Source organism: Nematostella vectensis, chromosome 12 (genome assembly GCF_932526225.1).
Source record: "Nematostella vectensis chromosome 12, jaNemVect1.1, whole genome shotgun sequence".
In the NCBI taxonomy this organism is placed as follows: Eukaryota; Metazoa; Cnidaria; class Anthozoa; order Actiniaria; family Edwardsiidae; genus Nematostella; species Nematostella vectensis.
Window position 1 is genome coordinate 4,566,880 of NC_064045.1, and position 21,751 is coordinate 4,588,630.

At 41.9% G+C, this 21,751-nt stretch overlaps 2 protein-coding genes across 5 annotated transcripts in view; both read left to right on the forward strand.

Annotated features, from left to right (window-relative positions):
* The window catches only part of LOC116616594 (meiotic recombination protein DMC1/LIM15 homolog), a 36,779-nt gene that overhangs the window by 14,218 nt on the left and 810 nt on the right, over positions 1-21,751 (forward strand). The window contains exons 10-18 of one of the 2 annotated variants that reach the window (XR_007305201.1): positions 19,274-19,338; positions 19,414-19,421; positions 19,702-19,793; positions 20,103-20,176; positions 20,259-20,373; positions 20,949-21,046; positions 21,135-21,153; positions 21,261-21,270; positions 21,591-21,695. Coding sequence is in view for 1 of the 2 variants with exons in the window: in XM_048719704.1 (XP_048575661.1) it covers positions 19,274-19,338; positions 19,414-19,421; positions 19,702-19,793; positions 20,103-20,176; positions 20,259-20,373; positions 20,949-20,980; positions 21,135-21,153; positions 21,261-21,270; positions 21,591-21,707 (532 nt within the window). In the remaining variant the exon portion in view is untranslated. Of the gene's footprint in view, positions 1-19,273; positions 19,339-19,413; positions 19,422-19,701; positions 19,794-20,102; positions 20,177-20,258; positions 20,374-20,948; positions 21,047-21,134; positions 21,154-21,260; positions 21,271-21,590; positions 21,708-21,751 lie in introns of those variants that run through there. The other variant, XM_048719704.1, reaches the window with a different exon arrangement.
* Positions 733-7,103, forward strand: LOC116619886. 3 transcript variants are annotated; one of them, XM_048719701.1, is made up of 13 exons: positions 733-925; positions 1,450-1,590; positions 1,686-1,739; positions 2,833-2,898; positions 3,029-3,147; positions 4,662-4,707; positions 4,790-4,824; positions 4,910-4,948; positions 5,041-5,074; positions 5,257-5,400; positions 5,755-5,837; positions 6,318-6,519; positions 6,670-7,103. In XM_048719701.1, exons 1-13 carry the CDS (start codon positions 733-735, stop codon positions 6,855-6,857), a joined length of 1,344 nt encoding a protein of 447 aa, XP_048575658.1. In that variant the 3' UTR covers positions 6,858-7,103. The 3 variants fall into 3 exon arrangements, with proteins under 3 accessions (XP_048575658.1, XP_048575659.1, XP_048575660.1); XM_048719702.1 differs by having other exon boundaries at positions 4,913-4,948; XM_048719703.1 differs by lacking the exons at positions 733-925; positions 1,450-1,590; positions 1,686-1,739 and adding an exon at positions 2,398-2,542.

Genomic DNA, 21,751 nt, shown 5'->3' on the forward strand with positions numbered 1-21,751 from the left:
AATTGAAGAGTCATCCAGCTCAATAAAGTCTTCTTGTTCTTCGTTCTCGTCTTTACTTCCATGTTCATTGTTAATTTCAGTTTCCGAGTCAAAAACGACGTCTGCAAGTTTCTCCCAGTCTTCGTTATCCAAATATTCATATATCTCCGCTCGGTTTTCAAAATTTCTGCTAGTGTGAACAGTGTCGGAATTACAAGTGGTCTCGCATGCAGTACAATCAGCTACAAAATTATCTTCGCTTTCGGATAGGACGTCATCAGGGTATTCGGCTATTATATCCTCCGTCGTTAAACTAGAAGCTCCCGCGAGAGTATCGTCTATCTTATCTTCTGTTTCTAAATCCAATAAGTTATCATTTTCGTTAGGATGAGAATCTGCAAACTTGCTTCTTGTTCGGGTTGTCCTGGGGATCTTGGATGGCGAAGTAATTGTGTTATAATACTGACAGTACCGTCCTTGCTTTTTTCGATTCTTTCGACCATCCATGTTGTTTTTGCCTGTAACATGAAAGTAATTCCGTCTAGTTTTCAGTTGTTTGTTCAGGCCATTATCTCTGGCCTACGGTATCAATCAATCTTGGCAGTTTCGACCTGATTGGTCAGTTTTGTTTTATTTTGTGATGTTCACGTCTATTTCGAGCACGATCTGGTTAATAACTAGCCTTTGTCGCATCCGTTTTTCCTACTCGAACTTTTAAATAGTCGATCACCCGACCGACATTTTCAACTACAAATGGCATCTCGTTTTCCAGCATTTGCATTGGTTAAATGGATAGGCGATCCAGAGCCCGAGTGTTGGAAGGTGATATATACGAAAAATATATGTACCGAGGATATACCGGAGGGAGTAATCGAGGGTTCAACCTACAATGCTGTGTGGGATCCCAAGCAAGAAATGGCCCGCGCCAAAGTTTTAAAACTTCATGGTAAGTCTCTTAATAATAACTTCCCATTATACATGTTGCATTAAAATTGCCTGGACGTATTAATGATTTGCAATCGAACATATCTAACCCTCAACGAACGCGATAAATGACAGTTAAACTTGAAATTCTGGTCTGCCCGAAGAACTCGGCGCTGATCACCCGAGTGTGAATTTGGAATATAAGAGTTAACCACCATACAATTCGGATTTTACAGACATTGGCCTCGGTTTTATGCTTGTTTGCCCCTTATAATTATTTTCAGAATCACCTAAAAAAATCACCATGTGGCGCTTAGCTGTTATCACTAAATTCCACAGTTGCGACAGAGGCGAGACTTGGCGCTCCTTGATTGATTTTAATCGAGTAGTATAATATAGTTGTATGAAATACTGTATTTTATTGCTTGAGACGATTAGATTGGCATGAGTTGTACTCCTTGGTTAAAAGTTAATAAAAACAAGAACACATTGCTGTTATACTTTCAGATAACAAAGCCTTTTTAAATGCTGTTTTTGCACTTACAGATAGTAAAGCTTTCTTGAATAGTATAAGGAAGCACGAGTACATAGACCCGTTTGAAGAACAACGGAAGGCGACTTTAGATGGTGGGAAGCGACGCCCAAAACCAAAAACTTTGGGAGGCGATTTTGTTGCTGAAGATATTGGTATTTGACTTATCTTTGTTTACTCATGTTTGCGTTTATGTAATGAGTCGTGGCGTTTAATATAAATATTTTCAGTGATTTTATCGGTTTCACAGAAATAGATGTGGCCCGAGAAACGGCAACAACCCGAGAAACGGCAACAACCGGAGGTGGGTAAACAAAAGCTTTAATGTTGCGTGAGTTTTTTTTTTTTTTTTTTGTAGTCTTTTGTAGTCCTGAGAGACTTTTATATTTACCGTCATGAAAAGCACTTTATGAATAATGCTTTTAATCAAAGGTAATTAAGTACTGTTTGCATTTCGTAACATGGAGTTCCCCAGGTAGAATCTGTTTCCGGCACTGTCAATGATAAGAACATGATAAGAACAAACATGCCGGAAATGCCTTCAAGGTTGAATCATCTAAAAGAGCGTTTTAGGATGTCAAACATATATCAAATAAAAGGATATGGTTCTCTTTTTGATCGGTCTGTTATTAGGAATCAAAAAGTAGTTCCGTTGTATTTTGTTCCGTCTGCAGAGGCCAATTACATACGCCTCTCTTTAGCCGCTCCAAATTGTTGCCGTGAAATATATTAAAAGCTATTCTACATTCGCGGTTTGATTGATAATAGTCTAGGTGACAAGCAGACAAGAGATGGACCGAATAATATTGGTTTATCGAGATTTTGCAAAGTATCGGCTCATTATAAAAGCGGCGTAAATAACCTTTATGACTTAAAATTCTAATCTATTAATCTTGAATCTATAGCTGAGGGACTAAAATCCGAATCATTTGACTGCTCAGTCTCTCTTTTGTCAAAACGTCCATAAAACAAGAATTATGACGTCCGTGCTGCCCGCGCTCTATTCACTGGCCCAGTATAAGGGTCAAGTCGATGGGGCTCTGATTTCCCCGCACCACAAGGCCAGGGACCAAGGGGCTACCACGGCGGGAGCATTTTCCAGCACAAGTTAGATGATTTTTGCTTGAATCATGTCCACCCGAATACTTTTAAGCCTTTTGAAATAAAAAAAGCGATGAGATGTGGTAATTACGAACTTTAATCACGATGAAGTTCACAAACTCAATTCGAAACACACAAAAAAAGCTAGTTTCGCAATGAATGTTTAGTTCGGAGCGAACTTCGGGATATTCTTGGGAAAAGTATGAAAACAACTGAAATGAAACAATTTCCTCCGGGCCTTAAACAATGGGTCATAAAGTGTTATTTATTACCTTTATTTTAATTTATGGTTATAGGCAAGAATGTCAATGAGGAAGAGAAGAAAAAAACTAAAAAAAGGACCAGTGACAAAGCTTCTTCGGGTACGTCACTACTTGCATAATATGACAATAATAGTATAGTAAAAAAATAGAGTACTTGGGAAAATTTAAGCGGCAGAACCACTGAAGTACATGATTGGTGAAATTCATAATAACAATAAATCCTCAACAGATAGTAATGCTCCAGTTAAGAAGAAAAAGTCATCAAAAAAATCATCAAAAAACACCCCCCCTGCGACAACTGTGACCGGAACTGTGGAAAGTTGCGACCAAATTGCTGAGACACTTGAGGTTAGATTTTCAAACATTTTCAAAGAAATGGAGCTTGTGAATGTGAGAAATATACTCTATACCACCCCTCCTTCCCTCATAACTATCTTCAAACACCCAAGAAAAACAGGTCAATCGAAAGAACTGTCATGCTCGAGAGGATCTGTACAGGACCCGAAATGATCCCAGGACCCGAAACGATCCCAGGACCCGAAACGATCCCAGGACCCGAAACGATCCCCAAAAGTACCCCAACTGATCCCGGGACCCGAAACAATCCCCAAGAGTCCCCGAAATGAACCCCAAGGAATTACAGTAATGGACAACTAAAGGAATGTGTAAGGATTGGCTTTCAGTTTTAAAAACATATGAAACATTTAGCTTTGTTTGTGTTATTAAAAGGAAATTTACATTAACTAAAACTATAGTATTAAGATTTTTATATACGACTGCGGGGGAAATACAGTGGTTGAGTCAGAAATTGGGGTCAACTAACAATTCCTGTGATAGTAATTTGAGGAGCCCGGCGTGGATAAATCATTTTTACATAACAAGCCATAAAAGAAAGTCTTAACAGATGGGACATGCTGCTTTACATAGGAAGCGAAATGTTTTAAAGTTATTTTTTGACATGTTTGTTTTCGGTGAATGAAAGACCTATCATATCATGAGATCATGCCGGGGTGTACGCACGACTACATGAGGAAATTCAAAACTCACATAATATTGCTTTCACATCCTCTTAATATTTTGCATCGGTAGTAGAAGGGTTGTTCGAGTGTATTACTCAGTGTACTTTTGTCATTCCATCTTCTCTGCCAAACCGGCTGCCTAAAATGTGTCGGTAAATATTCGCTCGTAAGAACAAGGATTTCGTGGTGAAATACATGTTTGGTTGTCAGATGAATATTAATTTTTAGGGGTGATGTTTACCGGAAATGAGATTTATAGTGTCGGAGTCATGTGTCGGAACCGCAAAATGTTAAGAGTGTGATGGAAGGTCAAAAGTTTGGTTGATCTGAGCAAGGCTGTGCTATGTTTATGCTATATTCCTTTCAGTAGCAATTTAAAGTTGTGTATTTGTTTTGGACTCTGTTTATGGGTTTAACGCCGGGCAATGTAATAAATAGAAGTATTGTGTTGGAATTTAATATTTTTAAGTCACGTTGTTTAGAAATCGAGTCGCTGTTAACCCTTTATTATGATTCAAGAATTGCAAGTATTTCTTCTGCTTTCCCTCTGTCCATTACCGTAATTCCTTGGGGTTGATTTCGGGGACTCCTCGGTATCGTTTCGGGTCCGAGGATCAGTTGGGGTACTTTTGGGGATCATTTCGGGTCCTGGGATCGTTTCGGGTCCTGGGATCATTTCAGGTCCTGTACAGATCCCGTTCCTCGAGCACGACCAGTAAAGAATTGCGAGAAAGTACACTGAACTTTGCGAGCAAGAATTCTCAGCACTGAGAATCGAGATATCCTCAAATTTATGAAATCATAGAAAATCATAATAGACAATGTTTGTTTATGTACATATAGGACATCTCGATTGTTGCTATCAACGAGAGATCAACACAAAGAGCGGGTAAGGAATACTCCAATTTGTATTCTCAAGTCTATGATCATTCATGATGATTAGCTATTTACGTTTCATCCGTTTATCACAGGGTGCGAGCTGAATCAGTCAGAACAAATAGTCCAGGTTGGTACGCAATTTGAATGAGAAGTTCAGGATCTTAATTCTATACCTCTATAAAATTTTTTCAACCGCATTTCTATTTTCAAAGAAGTCGGCCTCCCGCGATTTATCAACATCGTCACTCAAGGTTTGTCAATTTCAATTAAACGGTTCTGAAACGCATAAAAATACACTAGTATAGATCCCCAAGTTTGAAGTCTCTCTTTAATTAACCAACAGGGAGTCACAAGAGACAAGCCAGCACATACGCAGCGTAAGTATTTTTGTCATTATTTCACTTTTCTATTTCATATTTATATCAAAAATTATTATCCCCATTTTCAGGGTAGAATTGCTGTAAAAAGAACAGTTCAGTATAGACTCCAAAATCAGATGTCTTTTATTCAGGTTCTACTTGAGGGTTTCCGCTCTATTAATTTTTTTTTTCTATTTCAGATGCGCAGAAAGAACCAAAAAAAAGGCCACTTTGCCCAAATCCTATGTGTGTTTCCACGAGAGATGAGCTTAGTGAGCTGAAGGAAAAATATGGGGCTTTGGAAGCGCGATTCAGGAGACTGAGCAGATCAGATGGTATCCAAGGTAAATATTTTCAATTTAATGGGTCAAAACGGGCGCCATTTCGTATTTTGTTGGGCTATTTCACAGATAGCCTTTGAAATATCTTTCAAGACATAGCGTAAGTTATATTTTTAATTTTGATATTTTGTTCTCCGACAAAAAGGGAGCTTATATGCAAAATATTGAGCTAAAAAATAGTTATCTTGCATCTTTCCTCTCTGTCCTTTTAGTTGAAAAATTATTTTTTACGTTTACGTCATCCTCTTCTAGATTGTTTTCTGATGATATAGAGATCATTTTCCACGTTTACGCCATCCTCTTCTAGTTTGTTTTCTGATGATATAGAGATCATTTTATAATTGTCATTGATTTTAGGAAATGAGCTTCGAGTACCAAATGTACAAGTAAATGATGGGCGGGTAGGCGTGATGAGTGAGGCAGAAGCGGCAACGAGAAAGGTAATAATAAGGATGGATACAGGAATTTGAGAACAGTGCAGGGTTTATTAGTCAGCCTTGAACATAAGTCTTTAGTTTAAAAAAGTTTAAATAAAAATGAGTGTGAGGTGTAATCCAACCTTACGGGCATCAGGTCACAGATAGATTTTCTTGGGCGACTTGAAATACTTAGCTGCCATTCAAACGAAGTCAGTGGCTATGAGTGGTCCTCGCTTGTTAATTCGGGAAGTCCCGATTCGCAACAGCCGGGACTTTCCAGCGCTTGACAATGATAATTTACTAATCAGATCACTCAGTAGCCGCCGACTTTGTTCAAATGACAACTAACTATTTCCAATTGCCCGTGAAAGCAAGAGCTTGTCCTATCGCGAGTACTTGATACGATATTTAAAAAAATAACTCAAGTATTATTGACGTCGTTTTATGAACTATATGTTATTTTGGGTACTGAACGTTTTTTTTTTCTTTCATTATTTGCAGTTAGTTGAATTAGTTGCGGGCAGTGGTGTCTTCCTTTCGAGGACAGCACTTGCATTGTGCAAAACCGCACACACCAAGTCCTCGCTGGCTACACGCCTTTTAAAGGCGTTTTTTTCAGAAGAAGAAAGGCGCGAGGGAAAAATCTCTGAGCAGGGGGAGGTGGGAAATTTGCTTAACCAGCAAATTATAACCACTATTAAAGGTGAGAAAAGCTAAGTTTTGATTTTCCCACATTAAATTGTTTTCGCATCAGGTGAAGTTATGGTACCGCGAATATTTGGTATATTGAATAACTCAATTAATGACGATAATAACAAACGTAATGCGAAGTGATTTTTTGTTACATTAATAGCATATGCGTCGAGGCAGAACCTCCCAGACGGGTGTAAAAAAGGCATCACAAGTGCCATGAACCTAAGTATAAAAAACTTGAGGAGAGCAGCACGGAAGTCAGCTTGTGAAGATGATCTGCCAAGTCTGCCTAGTCTTCCTGATGATGATGATGATGACTACGATGCAGATGAGTCTTTGCTTGATTGAAAACTTTGGCATAGTTTTTACCATTTTTTTAAATTTATATTTGATAATAAACAATTCGAACTAGTAATCAAAAAAGTCATTTTTTGTGAATCGAGATTATGTGCCGATCTAGGAATCAATTAAACATTTCCAGTGATTTCCAGGTTAGTAACTTTACCTTTGCAGCTTAGCAGTTCCAGGTAATCTTATTGATCTTTAAGCAACAATTTAGTTTTACTTTGCGCATAAAGTGTGTTATACAACGTTCTTTGGGTTTAAATTTTGCGTGTGACATGTAGAGGCATAGATACCATGTTGCAGGGGCGTTTTATTGATATGCTTACAAACAAGGAAAGACTAGCTGCTTGGCTCAGTCGCTTATATCAAGTTATCCCTTTAGCTATGGGACACATTTAGATAATGTATTGTACGTAAAATTGGCACGATGCCATTTTAAGGTAGCCTTGAGCTATGTTTGTGGCATGTCCAAGGTACATTTTAGGTATGTAATGGGTATGTAAATTTCCATTTAACGGTATTATTTGTGAAGGTACATTTTGGGTATGTAATGGCTATGTAAATTCTATACCATGCCTTCTTCAGGTAGCCTTGAGCTATGTTTGTGGCATGTACAAGGTATATTTTAGGTATGTAATGGGTATAATAATTTCCATTTAACGGTAGCATTTGTGGTATGTTCAAGGTACATTTTGGGTATGTAATGGCTATGTAAATTCTATACCATGCCCTTTTAAGGTAGCCTTGAGCTATGTACCCATAAGGTACATTTTAGGTATGTAATGGGTATGTAAATTTCCATTTAACAGTAGCATTTTGGTATGTAATCGGTATGTTTTTAGCAAGTTTTTGATATGTAAATGGTTCCCACTATATATATTTTACTTGCCATCTACATACCTAATACTTACCATTTACATAACTATAAATCTTCAAATCAAGGTCGCTTTTGGTTATGTAAAATGTATATTTTACAATGTCCAATTTTGATAGGTATTACATGCCAATTACATACCACCTAAATTGGTATGTAACAGGTATGTTTTCAGCAAATATTTGGTATGTAAATGATATCTCATTACATACCGTCTACACACAATTTACATACCTAACACTTACCTTTTACATAACTCCAAGGTCTTCAATATCAAGGTCGCTTTTGGTTATGTAAAAGGTATATTTTACTATGTCCAATTTTCATATGTATTACATACCCATTACATGCCTTCCAAGTTGGTATGTAGAGGGTATGTTTTTAGGAAGTATATGGTAGGTAAATGGTATCAAACAACATACCTTTTACATCCCCTTTACATACTCAAATTTCTGCATGGGTGGACCTGTGGCAGAGCTAGAGTGTTATGTTGCTGCGTGTTGAGACCATGCTTACGAGTATTGGACTTGTGGCAGAGCTAGAGTGTTATGTTTCTGCGTGTTGAGACCATGCTTACGAGTATTGGACTTGTGGCAGAGCTAGAGTGTTATGTTGCTGTATGTTGAGACCATGCTTACGAGTATTGGACTTGTGGCAGAGCTAGAGTGTTATGTTGCTGCGTGTTGAGACCATGCTTATGAGTATTGGACTTGTGGCAGAGCTAGAGTGTTATCTTGCTGTATGTTGAGACCATGCTTATGAGTATTGGACTTGTGGCAGAGCTAGAGTGTTATGTTGTTGTATGTTGAGACCATGCTTACGAGTATTGGACTTGTGGCAGAGCTAGAGTGTTATCTTGCTGTATGTTGAGACCATGCTTACGAGTATTGGACTTGTGGCAGAGCTAGAGTCTTATCTTGCTGCGTGTTGAGACCATGCTTACGAGTATTGGACTTGTGGCAGAGCTAGAGTGTTATCTTGCTGTATGTTGAGACCAAGCTTACGAGAATTGGACTTGTGGCAGAGCTAGAGTGTTATCTTGCTGTATGTTGAGACCATGCTTACGAGTATTGGACTTGTGGCAGAGCTAGAGTGTTATCTTGCTGTATGTTGAGACCATGCTTACGAGTATTGGACTTGTGGCAGAGCTAGAGTGTTATCTTGCTGTATGTTGAGACCATGCTTACGAGTATTGGACTTGTGGCAGAGCTAGAGTGTTATCTTGCTGTATGTTGAGACCATGCTTATGAGTATTGGACTTGTGGCAGAGCTAGAATGTTATCTTGCTGTATGTTGGGACCATGCTTATGAGTATTGGACTTGTGGCAGAGCTAGAGTGTTATCTTGCTGCGTGTTGAGACCATGCTTACGAGTATTGGACTTGTGGTAGAGCTAGAATGTTATGTTGCTGCGTGTTGAGACCATGCTTACGAGTATTGGACTTGTGGCAGAGCTAGAATGTTATGTTGCTGCGTGTTGAGACCATGCTTACGAGTATTGGATATGTGGCAGAGCTAGAGTGTTATGTTGCTGCGTGTTGAGACCATGCTTACGAGTATTGGACTTGTGGCAGAGCTAGAGTGTTATGTTGCTGCGTGTTGAGACCATGCTTACGAGTATTGGACTTGTGGCAGAGCTAGAGTGTTATGTTGCTGTATGTAGAGACCATGCTTATGAGTATTGGACATGTGGCAGAGCTAGAGTGTTATGTTGCTGTATGTAGAGACCATGCTTATGAGTATTGGACATGTGGCAGAGCTAGAGTGTTATGTTGCTGCGTGTTGAGACCATGCTTACGAGTATTGGACTTGTGGCAGAGCTAGAGTGTTATCTTGCTGTATGTTGAGACCAAGCTTACGAGTATTGGACTTGTGGCAGAGCTAGAGTGTTATCTTGCTGTATGTTGAGACCATGCTTACGAGTATTGGACTTGTGGCAGAGCTAGAGTGTTATCTTGCTGTATGTTGAGACCATGCTTACGAGTATTGGACTTGTGGCAGAGCTAGAGTGTTATCTTGCTGTAGGTTGAGACCATGCTTACGAGTATTGGACTTGTGGCAGAGCTAGAGTGTTATCTTGCTGTATGAGACCATGCTTATGAGTATTGGACTTGTGGCAGAGCTAGAATGTTATCTTGCTGTATGTTGGGACCATGCTTATGAGTATTGGACTTGTGGCAGAGCTAGAGTGTTATCTTGCTGCGTGTTGAGACCATGCTTACGAGTATTGGACTTGTGGTAGAGCTAGAATGTTATGTTGCTGCGTGTTGAGACCATGCTTACGAGTATTGGACTTGTGGCAGAGCTAGAATGTTATGTTGCTGCGTGTTGAGACCATGCTTACGAGTATTGGACTTGTGGCAGAGCTAGAGTGTTATGTTGCTGCGTGTTGAGACCATGCTTACGAGTATTGGACTTGTGGCAGAGCTAGAGTGTTATGTTGCTGCGTGTTGAGACCATGCTTACGAGTATTGGACTTGTGGCAGAGCTAAAGTGTTATGTTGCTGCGTGTTGACACCATGCTTACGAGTATTGGACTTGTGTCAGAGCTAGAGTGTTATGTTGCTGTATGTTGAGACCATGCTTATGAGTATTGGACATGTGGCAGAGCTAAAGTGTTATGTTGCTGCGTGTTGAGACCATGCTTACGAGTATTGGACTTGTGGCAGAGCTAGAGTGTTATGTTGCTGTATGTTGAGACCATGCTTACGAGTATTGGACTTGTGGCAGAGCTAGAGTGTTATGTTGCTGTATGTTGAGACCATGCTTCTGAGTATTGGACTTGTGGCAGAGCTAGAGTGTTATCTTGCTGTATGTTGAGACCATGCTTACGAGTATTGGACTTGTGGCAGAGCTAGAGTGTTATGTTGCTGCGTGTTGAGACCATGCTTACGAGTATTGGACTTGTGGCAGAGCTAGAGTGTTATGTTGCTGCGTGTTGAGACCATGCTTACGAGTATTGGACTTGTGGCAGAGCTAGAGTGTTATGTTGCTGTATGTTGAGACCATGCTTACGAGTATTGGACTTGTGGCAGAGCTAGAGTGTTATGTTGCTGCATGTTGAGACCATGCTTACGAGTATTGGACTTGTGGCAGAGCTGGAGTGTTATGTTGCTGCGTGTTGAGACCATGCTTACGAGTATTGGACTTGTGGCAGAGCTGGAGTGTTATGTTGCTGCGTGTTGAGACCATGCTTACGAGTATTGGACTTGTGGAAGAGTATGTTGAGACCATGCTTACGAGTATTGGACTTGTGGCAGAGCTAGAGTGTTATCTTGCTGCATGTTGAGACCATGCTTACGAGTATTGGACTAGTGGCAGAGCTAGAGTGTTATGTTGCTGCATGTTGAGACCATGCTTACGAGTATTGGACTTGTGGAAGAGCTAGAGTGTTATCTTGCTGCGTGTTGAGACCATGCTTACGAGTATTGGACTTGTGGAAGAGCTAGAGTGTTATCTTGCTGCGTGTTGAGACCATGCTTATGAGTATTGGACATGTGGCAGAGCTAGAGTGTTATCTTGCTGCGTGTTGAGACCATGCTTACGAGTATTGGACTTGTGGCAGAGCTAGAGTGTTATCTTGCTGCGTGTTGAGACCATGCATACGAGTATTGGACTTGTGGCAGAGCTAGAGTGTTATGTTGCTGTATGCTGAGACCATGCTTACGAGTATTGGACTTGTGGCAGAGCTAGAGTGTTATGTTGCTGCATGTTGAGACCATTCTTACGAGTATTGGACTTGTGGCAGAGCTAGAGTGTTATGTTGCTGTATGTTGAGACCATGCTTACGAGTATTGGACTTGTGGCAGAGCTAGAGTGTTATCTTGCTGCATGTTGAGACCATGCTTACGAGTATTGGACTTGTGGCAGAGCTAGAGTGTTATGTTGCTGCGTGTTGAGACCATGCTTACGAGTATTGGACTTGTGGCAGAGCTAGAGTGTTATGTTGCTGCGTGTTGACACCATGCTTACGAGTATTGGACTTGTGGCAGAGCTAGAGTGTTATCTTGCTGCGTGTTGAGGCCATGCTTACGAGTATTAGACTTGTGGCAGAGCTAGAGTGTTATCTTGCTGTATGTTGAGACCATGCTTACGAGTATTGGACTTGTGGCAGAGCTAGAGTGTTATCTTGCTGCGTGTTGAGACCATGCTTACGAGTATTGGACTTGTGGCAGAGCTAGAGTGTTATGTTGCTGCGTGTTGAGACCATGCTTACGAGTATTGGACTTGTGGCAGAGCTAGAGTGTTATCTTGCTGCGTGTTGAGACCAAGCTTACGAGTATTGGACTTGTGGCAGAGCTAGAGTGTTATGTTGCTGTATGTTGAGACCATGCTTACGAGTATTGGACATGTGGCAGAGCTAGAGTGTTATGTTGCTGCGTGTTGAGACCATGCTTATGAGTATTGGACTTGTGGCAGAGCTAGAGTGTTATGTTGCTGCGTGTTGACACCATGCTTACGAGTATTGGACTTGTGGCAGAGCTAGAGTGTTATCTTGCTGCGTGTTGAGGCCATGCTTACGAGTATTAGACTTGTGGCAGAGCTAGAGTGTTATCTTGCTGTATGTTGAGACCATGCTTACGAGTATTGGACTTGTGGCAGAGCTAGAGTGTTATCTTGCTGCGTGTTGAGACCATGCTTACGAGTATTGGACTTGTGGCAGAGCTAGAGTGTTATGTTGCTGCGTGTTGAGACCATGCTTACGAGTATTGGACTTGTGGCAGAGCTAGAGTGTTATCTTGCTGCGTGTTGAGACCAAGCTTACGAGTATTGGACTTGTGGCAGAGCTAGAGTGTTATGTTGCTTCGTGTTGAGACTATGCTTACGAGTATTGGACTTGTGGCAGAGCTAGAGTGTTATCTTGCTGCATGTTGAGACCATGCTTTCGAGTATTGGACTTGTGGCAGAGCTAGAGTGTTATCTTGCTGCGTGTTGAGACCATGCTTACGAGTATTGGACTTGTGGCAGAGCTAGAGTGTTATGTTGCTGCGTGTTGAGACCATGCTTACGAGTATTGGACTTGTGGCAGAGCTAGACTGTTATGTTGCTGCGTGTTGAGACCATGCTTACGAGTATTGGACTTGTGGCAGAGCTAGAGTGTTATGTTGCTGTATGTAGAGACCATGCTTACGAGTATTAGACTTGTGGCAGAGCTAGAGTGTTATCTTGCTGTATGTTGAGACCATGCTTACGAGTATTGGACTTGTGGCAGAGCTAGAGTGTTATCTTGCTGCATGTTGAGACCATGCTTACGAGTATTGGACTTGTGGCAGAGCTAGAGTGTTATGTTGCTGCGTGTTGAGACCATGCTTACGAGTATTGGACTTGTGGCAGAGCTAGAGTGTTATCTTGCTGCGTGTTGAGACCAAGCTTACGAGTATTGGACTTGTGGCAGAGCTAGAGTGTTATGTTGCTTCGTGTTGAGACTATGCTTACGAGTATTGGACTTGTGGCAGAGCTAGAGTGTTATCTTGCTGCATGTTGAGACCATGCTTTCGAGTATTGGACTTGTGGCAGAGCTAGAGTAATATGTTGCTGTATGTTGAGACCATGCTTACGAGTATTGGACTTGTGGCAGAGCTAGAGTGTTATCTTGCTGCGTGTTGAGACCATGCTTACGAGTATTGGACTTGTGGCAGAGCTAGAGTGTTATCTTGCTGCGTGTTGAGACCATGCTTACGAGTATTGGACTTGTGGCAGAGCTAGAGTGTTATGTTGCTGTATGTAGAGACCATGCTTATGAGTATTGGACATGTGGCAGAGCTAGACTGTTATGTTGCTGCGTGTTGAGACCATGCTTACGAGTATTGGACTTGTGGCAGAGCTAGAGTGTTATGTTGCTGCGTGTTGAGACCATGCTTACGAGTATTGGACTTGTGGCAGAGCTAGAGTGTTATGTTGCTGCGTGTTGAGACCATGCTTTCGAGTATTGGACTTGTGGCAGAGCTAGAGTAATATGTTGCTGTATGTTGAGACCATGCTTACGAGTATTGGACTTGTGGCAGAGCTAGAGTGTTATCTTGCTGCGTGTTGAGACCATGCTTACGAGTATTGGACTTGTGGCAGAGCTAGAGTGTTATGTTGCTGCGTGTTGAGACCATGCTTACGAGTATTGGACTTGTGGCAGAGCTAGAGTGTTATGTTGCTGTATGTAGAGACCATGCTTATGAGTATTGGACATGTGGCAGAGCTAGACTGTTATGTTGCTGCGTGTTGAGACCATGCTTACGAGTATTGGACTTGTGGCAGAGCTAGAGTGTTATCTTGCTGCGTGTTGAGACCATGCTTACGAGTATTGGACTTGTGGCAGAGCTAGAGTGTTATGTTGCTGCGTGTTGAGACCATGCTTACGAGTATTGGACTTGTGGCAGAGCTAGACTGTTATGTTGCTGCGTGTTGAGACCATGCTTACGAGTATTGGACTTGTGGCAGAGCTAGAGTGTTATGTTGCTGTATGTAGAGACCATGCTTACGAGTATTGGACTTGTGGCAGAGCTAGAGTGTTATCTTGCTGTATGTTGAGACCATGCTTACAAGTATTGGACTTGTGGCAGAGCTAGAGTGTTATCTTGCTGCGTGTTGAGACCATGCTTACGAGTATTGGACATGTGGCAGAGCTAGAGTGTTATCTTGCTGCGTGTTGAGACCATGCTTACGAGTATTGGACATGTGGCAGAGCTAGAGTGTTATGTTGCTGCGTGTTGAGACCATGCTTACGAGTATTGGACTTGTGGCAGAGCTAGAGTGTTATGTTGCTGCGTGTTGAGACCATGCTTACGAGTATTGGACTTGTGGCAGAGCTAGAGTGTTATGTTGCTGTATGTAGAGACCATGCTTATGAGTATTGGACATGTGGCAGAGCTAGACTGTTATGTTGCTGCGTGTTGAGACCATGCTTACGAGTATTGGACTTGTGGCAGAGCTAGAGTGTTATGTTGCTGCGTGTTGAGACCATGCTTACGAGTATTGGACTTGTGGCAGAGCTAGAGTGTTATGTTGCTGCGTGTTGAGACCATGCTTTCGAGTATTGGACTTGTGGCAGAGCTAGAGTAATATGTTGCTGTATGTTGAGACCATGCTTACGAGTATTGGACTTGTGGCAGAGCTAGAGTGTTATCTTGCTGCGTGTTGAGACCATGCTTACGAGTATTGGACTTGTGGCAGAGCTAGAGTGTTATGTTGCTGCGTGTTGAGACCATGCTTACGAGTATTGGACTTGTGGCAGAGCTAGAGTGTTATGTTGCTGTATGTAGAGACCATGCTTATGAGTATTGGACATGTGGCAGAGCTAGACTGTTATGTTGCTGCGTGTTGAGACCATGCTTACGAGTATTGGACTTGTGGCAGAGCTAGAGTGTTATCTTGCTGCGTGTTGAGACCATGCTTACGAGTATTGGACTTGTGGCAGAGCTAGAGTGTTATGTTGCTGCGTGTTGAGACCATGCTTACGAGTATTGGACTTGTGGCAGAGCTAGACTGTTATGTTGCTGCGTGTTGAGACCATGCTTACGAGTATTGGACTTGTGGCAGAGCTAGAGTGTTATGTTGCTGTATGTAGAGACCATGCTTACGAGTATTAGACTTGTGGCAGAGCTAGAGTGTTATCTTGCTGTATGTTGAGACCATGCTTACGAGTATTGGACTTGTGGCAGAGCTAGAGTGTTATCTTGCTGCGTGTTGAGACCATGCTTACGAGTATTGGACTTGTGGCAGAGCTAGAGTGTTATGTTGCTGCGTGTTGAGACCATGCTTACGAGTATTGGACTTGTGGCAGAGCTAGAGTGTTATCTTGCTGCGTGTTGAGACCAAGCTTACGAGTATTGGACTTGTGGCAGAGCTAGAGTGTTATGTTGCTTCGTGTTGAGACTATGCTTACGAGTATTGGACTTGTGGCAGAGCTAGAGTGTTATCTTGCTGCATGTTGAGACCATGCTTTCGAGTATTGGACTTGTGGCAGAGCTAGAGTAATATGTTGCTGTATGTTGAGACCATGCTTACGAGTATTGGACTTGTGGCAGAGCTAGAGTCTTATCTTGCTGCGTGTTGAGACCATGCTTACGAGTATTGGACTTGTGGCAGAGCTAGAGTGTTATCTTGCTGTATGTTGAGACCAAGCTTACGAGTATTGGACTTGTGGCAGAGCTAGAGTGTTATGTTGCTGCGTGTTGAGACCATGCTTACGAGTATTGGACTTGTGGCAGAGCTAGAGTGTTATGTTGCTGCGTGTTGAGACCATGCTTTCGAGTATTGGACTTGTGGCAGAGCTAGAGTAATATGTTGCTGTATGTTGAGACCATGCTTACGAGTATTGGACTTGTGGCAGAGCTAGAGTGTTATCTTGCTGCGTGTTGAGACCATGCTTACGAGTATTGGACTTGTGGCAGAGCTAGAGTGTTATGTTGCTGCGTGTTGAGACCATGCTTACGAGTATTGGACTTGTGGCAGAGCTAGAGTGTTATGTTGCTGTATGTAGAGACCATGCTTATGAGTATTGGACATGTGGCAGAGCTAGACTGTTATGTTGCTGCGTGTTGAGACCATGCTTACGAGTATTGGACTTGTGGCAGAGCTAGAGTGTTATCTTGCTGCGTGTTGAGACCATGCTTACGAGTATTGGACTTGTGGCAGAGCTAGAGTGTTATGTTGCTGCGTGTTGAGACCATGCTTACGAGTATTGGACTTGTGGCAGAGCTAGACTGTTATGTTGCTGCGTGTTGAGACCATGCTTACGAGTATTGGACTTGTGGCAGAGCTAGAGTGTTATGTTGCTGTATGTAGAGACCATGCTTACGAGTATTGGACTTGTGGCAGAGCTAGAGTGTTATCTTGCTGTATGTTGAGACCATGCTTACAAGTATTGGACTTGTGGCAGAGCTAGAGTGTTATCTTGCTGCGTGTTGAGACCATGCTTACGAGTATTGGACATGTGGCAGAGCTAGAGTGTTATCTTGCTGCGTGTTGAGACCATGCTTACGAGTATTGGACATGTGGCAGAGCTAGAGTGTTATGTTGCTGCGTGTTGAGACCATGCTTACGAGTATTGGACTTGTGGCAGAGCTAGAGTGTTATGTTGCTGCGTGTTGAGACCATGCTTACGAGTATTGGACTTGTGGCAGAGCTAGAGTGTTATGTTGCTGTATGTAGAGACCATGCTTATGAGTATTGGACATGTGGCAGAGCTAGACTGTTATGTTGCTGCGTGTTGAGACCATGCTTACGAGTATTGGACTTGTGGCAGAGCTAGAGTGTTATGTTGCTGCGTGTTGAGACCATGCTTACGAGTATTGGACTTGTGGCAGAGCTAGAGTGTTATGTTGCTGCGTGTTGAGACCATGCTTTCGAGTATTGGACTTGTGGCAGAGCTAGAGTAATATGTTGCTGTATGTTGAGACCATGCTTACGAGTATTGGACTTGTGGCAGAGCTAGAGTGTTATCTTGCTGCGTGTTGAGACCATGCTTACGAGTATTGGACTTGTGGCAGAGCTAGAGTGTTATGTTGCTGCGTGTTGAGACCATGCTTACGAGTATTGGACTTGTGGCAGAGCTAGAGTGTTATGTTGCTGTATGTAGAGACCATGCTTATGAGTATTGGACATGTGGCAGAGCTAGACTGTTATGTTGCTGCGTGTTGAGACCATGCTTACGAGTATTGGACTTGTGGCAGAGCTAGAGTGTTATCTTGCTGCGTGTTGAGACCATGCTTACGAGTATTGGACTTGTGGCAGAGCTAGAGTGTTATGTTGCTGCGTGTTGAGACCATGCTTACGAGTATTGGACTTGTGGCAGAGCTAGACTGTTATGTTGCTGCGTGTTGAGACCATGCTTACGAGTATTGGACTTGTGGCAGAGCTAGAGTGTTATGTTGCTGTATGTAGAGACCATGCTTACGAGTATTAGACTTGTGGCAGAGCTAGAGTGTTATCTTGCTGTATGTTGAGACCATGCTTACGAGTATTGGACTTGTGGCAGAGCTAGAGTGTTATCTTGCTGCGTGTTGAGACCATGCTTACGAGTATTGGACTTGTGGCAGAGCTAGAGTGTTATGTTGCTGCGTGTTGAGACCATGCTTACGAGTATTGGACTTGTGGCAGAGCTAGAGTGTTATCTTGCTGCGTGTTGAGACCAAGCTTACGAGTATTGGACTTGTGGCAGAGCTAGAGTGTTATGTTGCTTCGTGTTGAGACTATGCTTACGAGTATTGGACTTGTGGCAGAGCTAGAGTGTTATCTTGCTGCATGTTGAGACCATGCTTTCGAGTATTGGACTTGTGGCAGAGCTAGAGTAATATGTTGCTGTATGTTGAGACCATGCTTACGAGTATTGGACTTGTGGCAGAGCTAGAGTGTTATCTTGCTGCGTGTTGAGACCATGCTTACGAGTATTGGACTTGTGGCAGAGCTAGAGTGTTATCTTGCTGCGTGTTGAGACCATGCTTACGAGTATTGGACTTGTGGCAGAGCTAGAGTGTTATGTTGCTGTATGTAGAGACCATGCTTATGAGTATTGGACATGTGGCAGAGCTAGACTGTTATGTTGCTGCGTGTTGAGACCATGCTTACGAGTATTGGACTTGTGGCAGAGCTAGAGTGTTATGTTGCTGCGTGTTGAGACCATGCTTACGAGTATTGGACTTGTGGCAGAGCTAGAGTGTTATGTTGCTGCGTGTTGAGACCATGCTTTCGAGTATTGGACTTGTGGCAGAGCTAGAGTAATATGTTGCTGTATGTTGAGACCATGCTTACGAGTATTGGACTTGTGGCAGAGCTAGAGTGTTATCTTGCTGCGTGTTGAGACCATGCTTACGAGTATTGGACTTGTGGCAGAGCTAGAGTGTTATGTTGCTGCGTGTTGAGACCATGCTTACGAGTATTGGACTTGTGGCAGAGCTAGAGTGTTATGTTGCTGTATGTAGAGACCATGCTTATGAGTATTGGACATGTGGCAGAGCTAGACTGTTTATGTTGCTGCGTGTTGAGACCATGCTTACGAGTATTGGACTTGTGGCAGAGCTAGAGTGTTATCTTGCTGCGTGTTGAGACCATGCTTACGAGTATTGGACTTGTGGCAGAGCTAGAGTGTTATGTTGCTGCGTGTTGAGACCATGCTTACGAGTATTGGACTTGTGGCAGAGCTAGACTGTTATGTTGCTGCGTGTTGAGACCATGCTTACGAGTATTGGACTTGTGGCAGAGCTAGAGTGTTATGTTGCTGTATGTAGAGACCATGCTTACGAGTATTGGACTTGTGGCAGAGCTAGAGTGTTATCTTGCTGTATGTTGAGACCATGCTTACAAGTATTGGACTTGTGGCAGAGCTAGAGTGTTATCTTGCTGCGTGTTGAGACCATGCTTACGAGTATTGGACATGTGGCAGAGCTAGAGTGTTATCTTGCTGCGTGTTGAGACCATGCTTACGAGTATTGGACATGTGGCAGAGCTAGAGTGTTATGTTGCTGCGTGTTGAGACCATGCTTACGAGTATTGGACTTGTGGCAGAGCTAGACTGTTATGTTGCTGCATGTTGAGTAAATGTCTTCCTTTAATAGTCACTGCGCAGCTTCCAGGTGTTAATGGTTATTCTGGCGGCAAGGTAATCTTCATCGACACTGAGGTAATGTCAATATCATTTCATACCTATTTTGGGAACAATGTTATAAACTGTGGATTTTATTAATTTTCCTAACAGAATACCTTGTATCCTTTACAACGTCTGTTTGATGCTTATATAGAAGACCTTGTCAACTAAGTCTAGAAACCGAAAGAAAGTGTATGTTTATGGTCGAAATTTCTGTGACTTCGCCTTTTTTGTCCATTTTGAGCTTAAAATTCATTTTGACCACATCCATTCTGCTATCCCTTAGGGGTAAAATTTGCTTTCTCGAAGAGTATATGTCACTCTTTAGGGGGAGTCCCTTAAGGGAAATGGGGTTACCAAGTGGGAATGGTTCAAAATGACACCTTGACAGTAATCAAGCCGCCCTGACCGGCTACGAGAAATCGCAGATCGCTTTAACTTGGATCAAAACGCAATGCTGGACAATGTGCTCTACTGTCGAGCCTACACAAGTGAGGAAGTTTTTAAAATATTTGGATCACACATATTAGGAAAGCTTGAGGGAACAAAATTCATTCTATCATTAGATAACATAACTTTATTTAAGGTTTCAAGTGGTCTAGCCTAGAGTTGCTCCCGTAATAATACATTACAGTGAAAGCACCACAGAAAATGATGTATTTGGCGATTGTTACTGGTCATTTTCAACTTTCTTTTAAAAAAAAAAGCCTTGCATTTGGGACACAAATCTATAGTAATAAGGGTGTCCGTAATATCGAGAATTGACAGAAGCATAATGCATATACTGTACTGCCTCTCAGGTGAGCACCAATACGAACTACTCGACAGCGTTGCAGCCAAGTTTCATGAAGAACCTGGCGTATTCAAACTATTAGTAAGAACCACAACTATTCTTTTAGTATGTAATGATACGGCACCACTAATTATTGATTGGTGTAACCCCTATTCCGACATAGATCGTAGACTCAGTGATGGCATTGTTCCGAGTGGACTTCACAGGGCGTGGTGAGCTGGCAGACAGACAACAAAAACTGGCTCAGATGCTCTCTAGGTTGCAGAAGCTGTCTGAAGGTCAGTAGATAAGCTTCAACGCGAAAATACGTTAAAAAGTGGAGGGACGGGAGGACGCCTGTCTAGAATAGAATAATACATCGTAACTGTTTAGTAGCATGTGATATATAAATCTATAAGGTATAATTCGGTGCTTGCATAAAGTTGGAAGCCGCCTGCAAATAGTGCCAACATCCGACGGTATTGCGGAATTATTTCGTGGTATTGCAGCATTTTTTCAATGCAGCTTTTAGGCTATTCAAACGGTACACTGTCTGTTTTCAGATGCGTAAAACATCTTATCCTGGCGTTGATTTATTCCTCTGATTCCTACACTCTTATGCAGACCACTTAGTTATTCTACTCTGTAGTTTATCTCGTTATACCATATCAAATGAAAAACATATTATACTCCGACTTTGAGGGCGTAGACGTTTTGCGCTAGTACGGCAATGCATGCCTGAATTTGCTGAAACAAAGTATTGTGGATAATGATGATCATTACACATTATTCAGACGCTGGGAAATTGAAGCATGCATTTGGAAAATCCTGGTAATGTCCTTGAGCTTAAAAGATATTCTTGTCTTTATTATAGAATTTAATGTTGCAGTTTTCATCACAAACCAGGTATGTGACAAAGGGGGGTAGTCTCCTTTGTAGCCATTTAATGTTGCAGTTTTCATCACAAACCAGGTATGTGACAAAGGGGGGTAGTCTCCTTTGTAGCCGTTTTTCACCAAAATTTCATTCTCACAACACTATTTGCCCTTTTCCTTTACAGATGACGGCAGATCCTGGTGGTATGTAAAATTTTAAACCTTATGATTGATTTTGTATCATTCTGTGATTATGTTTCTGTTTGACATTTTCCCTCTTTCCCCCTTCATGCTGATGTGCTCTTCTACAGCGACAATGAGGTAATAAAAAACATGATTTTCAAAGTTTAGAACAAAAGAAGACATAAAGCTACCCAGGATGTGTGTCTGCGCTTAAGTGGTCATAAAACAACCTCAAGTGCTTATACAACAGCCCTTTTGTTGATTTGAATAAAATATTGTCTATGATTTAAAAATATTTCTTCTAGTTCTGTAAAAAATAACAGTTTTTGCTCCCTGATTTGGGGTTCATTCTACAAAGCTAATGTGAGTCCAACGAAAAAAATAATTGAAATGTCATGACATAATAACTCTCAAACTTTGAACTCCTTCTTTACCACCCAGTATCCCTGCTTGTACAGTTTTCAGGCTGACCCCAAGAAACCAATTGGGGGACATATTCTAGCACATGCATCCACAACAAGAATAAGTCTAAGAAAAGGCAGAGGGGAGACCCGCATTGCTAAGATTTACGACAGGTGAGATTACGAGACAAAGAATATTGTATAAGAGCTTTCAATAA

Bases quoted from the DNA above. Each gene is read 5' to 3' on its own strand.
- LOC116619886 (XM_048719701.1), top strand. From the start codon at position 733: ATGGCATCTCGTTTTCCAGCATTTGCATTGGTTAAATGGATAGGCGAT. The intron at 4,949-5,040 runs GTTTGTCAATTT...ATTAACCAACAG, and splicing joins TATCAACATCGTCACTCAAG to GGAGTCACAAGAGACAAGCC. The intron at 5,401-5,754 runs GTAAATATTTTC...CATTGATTTTAG, and splicing joins CAGATCAGATGGTATCCAAG to GAAATGAGCTTCGAGTACCA.